The sequence below is a fragment of the Medicago sativa genome, chromosome 7 (genome assembly GCF_051527215.1).
Source record: "Medicago sativa cultivar Bolivia chromosome 7, Bolivia_mono, whole genome shotgun sequence".
In the NCBI taxonomy this organism is placed as follows: domain Eukaryota; kingdom Viridiplantae; phylum Streptophyta; class Magnoliopsida; order Fabales; family Fabaceae; genus Medicago; species Medicago sativa.
In genome coordinates, this window is record NC_140755.1 from 51,896,474 (window position 1) to 51,903,422 (window position 6,949).

The following is a 6,949-nucleotide window of genomic DNA, read 5'->3' on the forward strand; positions in this document are numbered from 1 at the left end:
ATTTCTCCACAAATCCATAAACAACGATTCCAACTATACCAATTCGATTCCAACAGTTCAACAATCAACAACAACAACTAATGAACACAAATTCATGCACAATTCAACACCACAACTTCATTTCTCATCAAATTTGCTCAAGAACACAATATACCAACAATTATGCATTTCAACATGTTAATTCACATACAAACATACAATTATCATACAAATCATGTTCTCAAACATAACAACAACAATTATGCACGAATTTACAACAATTAGATTCAATTTAGCAATTTCGCAAAAATGGGTAAAAAGGAAAAGTTATGAATTATGGTTGAAATCTAACCCTCTTACCTCTAGCACCAAGAATCTCTAACCCAAGCTTCAATTTAGCTCCTAGATGATGAATTCCTCTTCTAGCTCTAGCCTCCAACCCCTTTCTCTTGTTCTTCTCTTCAACCCTTATCTTCTCTCTATCTCTATCTCTCTCTATTGTAAATGTTGGTTAAAAACCTATTCTCTCTACTAACAAGAGTTTATATAGGTCTTATTTAATTGGGCTCAACTCACAACATCTTAATGTGTCTAACTCATTTCTATTCTAACCCAAAATGTTACTACTCACTTAACTTAACGATAAAAGGTAATACTAACGGTCACTTACCGGTAACAAAATAAATTACTACACTCTCCAGTAACTTAGTAAAATAACAACGCTCACTAAGCACTAAAAAAAAAATTCTCAACAAAATTACCAAATTACCCCTACTCTCAAAATGACCAAATACTCTCAAGTCCAAAATGACTAAAATACCCTTCTAACACCGAATTCTACAATTCCCAACCAAAAATACACACAGAGGCAAATAATAACATAAGAGCACATATAACACATAAATAAATAATAAAATAACTCTAGCGAAAAACGGGTTGTTACAGTGGATCTTCTAGGATTCCGAAAGTGCAGGAACTATTGCAGGACTTCTTCAAGGGGAAGGAATTATGCAAGAGTATCAACCCTGATGAGGTTGTTGCTTATGGTGCTGCTGTTCAGGCTGCTTTGTTGAGTGGAAGCGTCAAGAATGTTCCAAACTTGGTGTTGACCGATGTTGCACCACTATCTCTTGGTACGAATTTAATACATGATGTCATGAGTGTGGTGATTCCTAGGAACACTTCCATTCCTGTCAAGAAGACTAAACAATATATTACAGTTAAAGATAACCAGCCAACGACCGTAATTGACGTCTATGAGGGTGAGAGACCAAGAGCAAGTGACAATCATCTTCTTGGTTCTTTCACTCTTTCTGGCATATCCCCTGCTACTCGTGGCCATCCTTTTGATGTATGCTTTAATGTCGATCAAAATGGTATTTTGACAGTTTCTGCTATGGACAAATCCACTGGCAGTAAGAATGAGATTATAATAACAAAAGACAAAGGAAGGTTGTCGGATGAACAAATTAAAAGATTGATTAAAGAAGTCGAGGCTTATTCTATCGATGATAAGAAATTCTTAAGAAAGGCGAAAGTAATGAATGCACTGGACGACTGTGTTTACAAATTGGGAAATGTATTGAAGAAGAAAGATATTAATTTAAAGCTCGCTTCAAAAGAAAACAAGAAGATCAATGCTGCAATCAAAAAGGCCACAAAGTTGCTTGACGAGAATGACCATCAAAATAAAATTGATGTTCTTCAGGATCACTTGAATGAGCTTGAGAGTATGTATGAGTGCATTATAGGCAAGTCCTGCTAGGTTTTTATGTTCTCACTTGATATTTTAAGTGGTTTCTCGTCTTAGCTCTATTTTTGTAAGCAAATGCAAACCTCTATGAATGATTAGTTAATATTTGTGGTTTGGTATAGTTTTCAATACACATGTTATTTGACTTGTTTACTGTATTTTGCTTCGTTAAGGTTTGATAAGGTTAAATACTTGAGGTTTGAGTCTTCAAATATGTTTAAGCATTTTAAATGAATGAGTAAATTTATCAATTTACTTCAAGTGGAGCAATTAATCTTAATTTCAATCTATATATCTAAATAATTGGTTGAAAAGTGCAGGGCTGTAAAGGTCTATGACTCCATGGGAAGATATTGTTGGAAATTTTTCTCATTGTCTAACTTGCATATTATATAGTCATTATTGACTTGCTACAAGTAATATGTGAATATTTGTTATTTCATTCTTGGTGGTGCTAAAATTAATTTTAGTGGTGTAGAATTGACTGTGTCACGTTTGAATATTTTTCACTAGTGTTATGAAACATGGCATCCATTGATGAAGGAGAGAAAAGCTTGTGAATTCTTTCTATTGATGGAAAATGAAATGTTACAATATGAGAGAGTTAACCCACTTATGGGGAGGTTACACCTATATATACTAATAGGACTAGTACTCCTTGTAACTAAACTATGTATCTCTAATAGTCCCCCTCAAGTTGGAAGGTGTTCAAAAACACATCCAACTTGAAATGAGAAAATACAAGGAAAGATGCCGGAAATACATCGGCTAAGAAAAATATCAAACAAGTGCTCATCCAACAAGAAGCAACACAACTCAAGGTTGAACCAATGGAAGGAAGGAGCATCAAAGCAACGCTTAACCACCATCCGGTAGAAGCCAATATCAACAAAGCCAATTAAGGCACAACGCTTAACCATCAAGAGTTCTCAAGAACTCAAGAAAGAAGCACAAGACAAGAAGAACAAGGATATCCAAAATCAATGATGATATCCAAAAAGAAGTGCAAGGAAGAGCCATAGTCTACAATGGAAGGAGGTCATATGCAAGACCAAGGTTCCAAAGATAAAAGTGATGCCCTCCTATGCCGAGCCGAGACAAGAAAAACCAAATGCAAGGAAGAGCCATAGTCAACAATGGAAGGAGGTCAAATGTTGAACAAACTTCACACCAAAAGTACCATGAAGCAACAAGACCAAGCTTCCAAAGATAAAAGTGATGCCCTCCTATGCCAAGCCGAGACAAGAAAAACCAAAAGCAAACCAATAGAGATGCATAGCCATGTGATGTGTCTTCAAACCATAGAAAACAAATCCATGTTGATGCATTCAAACCATAGGCCAAAACCAATGCTTCCAATAATGAAGCTAAACCAAATCCAAAAAAATTCTTCAATTGTCACAATAGCCAGAAACAAATAATAGGCCAAATCACAAAGCTTCAGAAAGAAACCACTCCAAACTATGAAGACCAAGCAAATCATATCCACTAATCCATAACCAATGATCAAAGGTGCACTAGTAGGAAAAGGGATTGTACTGTGTTGGGTTTCCATGTTTGAGCATAAAAGAATAATAGTCACCAAATTACCACTATTTGTATCCCAAACATAGACATTTGAACCTGATGTGCTGACAACTGTAGTATCATGAGGGACAAGTCCCCACACCCAGTCACTATGCCGCAACACCACAGTGCATTTCATCGAGTGCCGGTCCCAAACACGAACAGTCGTGTCTCAAGAGCCACTATAAATCCTTCTCAAATCTAAAGCAAGTGAAGTAACCGAACCATCATGACCCCAAAGTCGAACCTCAATATTCTTATTGGGTTGTGAGCTTCTAAGCTCAAACAGATGGGGCAAACCTTCAACAGCCCTCCAACAATGAATGGACCCATCAGTACCACCACGTTTAGCATCCATGCCATTGGATTAGTTGTCATGGATTCTAAACCAGCACCAATACCAAACTGTAGTACACAAACTCTGCAATGTTGCACATCTCCTTGCAAGAGAGTAAATCCAGTAGCTAGCAGTTCCCACACAATTATACCATGATGTATGCGCAACTATACAGAACAAACACCAATAACCAGTCTTGGAAAACTGAATGCAACACCAAAAAAAAATCAGCGAGGACTTTCCACAAACACCTAGTGAGCAATATAGTCACATACTGCAATGTCAACACAACACATTTTTGAAGACTGAATAGTCAATACGACACAACTTTAAAACCAGGAAGAAGTTGGAATATCAACGATGCAGAGAATCGATGCGAAAAACGACTCCGACTTGATTCGAAAAATATGTTAAAGATGAGTCGCAAGACGAATTCGAATCAAGAATTGGAATCGAAACTGGAAATTGCGATCGAGTAATAATTCGATCAAGACTTTTGAATCACGAATGAAATTGAACCAAAACTACCAGAACAAAGTAGAACGAACAGAGAAAAACACGATGTGGTCGAAGTAACCGAAAATCGAAACTGAATTGCGAAAACACAAAATTGAAAATCGAATTGAACATGAATTGTGAATCGCACATGAAATTAGATGAACATTGAACAAAAAACAGAACGCGGAACCTAGAATTTAGGGGAAAGTGATCAAAACGAGATCTAGCCGAATTAAGAGCAAAATCGTTGATGAGAAGCCACAGAAAAAGGATTGAATCAAAGAAATTGGATGAAATTGAGATAAGGTAAGACAAATCCGATCCAGAATGACGAAAAAGAAAACAGAGAAAATTGAATGGATTTTCTCGAGAAAGTGAAGAGAGAAAAAAAATTCTAGAATAGGAAAGAAAAAGAAAATAGAGAAAATTTGATTTTCTCAAGAAAATGCAGCGGAAAATATCCTTCAAGGCGGATACCAAATATGCTCTGATACCATGTTATGAAACATGGCATCCATTGATGAAGGAGAGAAAAGCTTGTGAATTCTTTCTAATGATGGAAAATGAAATGTTACAATATGAGAGAGTTAACCCACTTATGGGGAGGTTACACCTATATATACTAATAGGACTAGTACTCCTTGTAACTAAACTATGTATCTCTAATAACTAGAATTGATTATAAGTTATAGCTTGAAGATATGATTTATAACTCTTGATTCCAAATGTGTGACTTTTGCATTCAAAGTTGTTTTTTAACTCTCTTCTACATATATGTATCAAACATAAAAAAAAAAAAAATTGTTGGTGAATTGTATCCAAGCATAAATTATTTTACATTTTAATTGACTTTTAACTAAAATCAATTTTGTTACTGCATAATCAACCATACAACTAAACTAAATCAAATCATATTTCCTATTCTCTCTCTATTGAAGTATAATTCAAATTTAGACTTAGTAGTATTTTAGCTGGTTAGTTTCTAAAGTAGTTACTTGCAATGCAAGTAACTAAGAGAAGTTACTTGCTATAAAAGTAACTAACCATATGAGTTTGTTAGATAGTATTGGACCTATTTGTGATATAGAAAACCATCACCATGTTGTATAAATCTATTGAGTTCCAGGAATAAACCAAACACATTAGCAGTTGGCAAGCTTTACTAATCCTTTGCATTGCTGAGAAATATATAGGCCATTTCATATTGAAGCCTATAAGAAACAGTTTTGAGTCAGTTTACAGCCAAAGATTCATATCAAGCATGACACCTATAAGCTCTGCAAAGCACTGCTAATACCAATATTTTCTTGCCAAATTAGAAATTATTTTTGTAACTTCTTTAAATCTTTAAAATTTTCTTTTTCCTTTGTTTTCTAATTGCTTTCGATAAAATAATCACTACTACTTGCTTGAAATAATTTTTGTTTTAACATCTACTCCCTCCGTTTCAGATTAACCGAGTCATTTGCTCATTTCACACATATTAAGAAAAATGTATAAGTGAAGAAGAGAGAAAAATGGTTTTAAGTGCTTTTATTAACTATTGGTGCATTCTCCACTATCATAAATGCAAAGTGGAATATATTGAATTGGGAGTGATGAAAGTAGTATTAATTAGAGTTATATTTGGAAAAAAGTAATTAATGTTGTATTGAAAAGTGAAATTGGTCAATTTTTTGGGACAATATTTTTTTGCAAATGACTCACTTATTATGGGATAGAGGGAGTAGAAAATTAAATTTTTATTCTTGTTTATGTGTGGATAAAGAGAAATTAGATAATCATGTGGCGGATCAAATTTAAGTTTGATAAATTAACATGTTCCTAGTTACATATTCTCAACTATAAAACCCTTTAAATGTGATATTTTGGGACAATATAAGGAATTGCACACACACACACAAAAAAAAAAATATCAAAGATTTTGGCCCTTTTTCCTTTTATTTTGAGTGATATTTCTCATAGAATCATGATTTCCCTACAACTTGACTTGCAACCTTAATGAAATTATTCTCTTCTTTGTGAAGTTTGTATGATGAAAATATACTTTAAATTTTTCTTTGTCCTTGATGAAAATCAAGTTTAATATATTTGGAGTATAGTTCTAGGCAACCTAAATATAAAAACTCTTCTTGAGCCTAAACATCAAATTGAAGCGAAGTAAAAGGAAACTGCACCTGCTAAAAATGTGACCACATATAGGTCATTTTTTGTAAAGGTGGTTGATCCCCATATGTTAAAACAGTGAAAGACAATTGCACCTGCTAAGAAAGGTGGCCTGACCCGTAGGCTTTTTTTTCCTTTCTAAAGGTGGTTGATCATAATATACCGCAAAAATTGAAAATGGAAATGCTCAATTTGGTATTTTAATTTGTTGAAAAAGAAATATAATTTTTTTACTATGGTATTGTTTTTAGCTTTGAAGAGTATTCTGGATTTATGTTCGCTCTCATGCTTAAATATCTACGAATTGTTCTTTGAGAAACAATTAGTGGAACTAAATAGTGATTTTGTGAGGTGAGTTCTCATTTTCTTGAGGATTTGTGATTTAGAGAGCCTAAGATTCTAACTTAGAACTTAGGTCGAAATTTTCTTCTCATTGTTCTTAATGTTTGCTTGTTCAATAATTTCTACCTAAGCAAATTGCTTGAGGACAAAGGAAGTTTGATAATATGTTATTTTACCTATTTTAATGTAAAATTTTATTAAATAAATTAGTATTTTTATTTATGTTTTTAGAAGTATTTTAGAATTTTTGCTTTATTTCCAATAGATAGGATAAATCAAGAGAATGCAAGGAAATGGTGGAATCTTGA

General features: G+C 33.8%; 1 protein-coding gene across 1 annotated transcript; it reads left to right on the top strand.

The window, feature by feature from the left end:
* The first annotated feature begins 288 nt into the window (after positions 1-288).
* On the top strand, positions 289-1,744 carry LOC146906606 (heat shock cognate 70 kDa protein-like). Its single transcript, XM_085728896.1, has 2 exons — positions 289-305; positions 925-1,744. The coding sequence occupies exons 1-2, from the start codon at positions 289-291 to the stop codon at positions 1,742-1,744; spliced, it is 837 nt and encodes a 278-aa protein (XP_085585022.1).
* Positions 1,745-6,949: the final 5,205 nt, after the last annotated feature.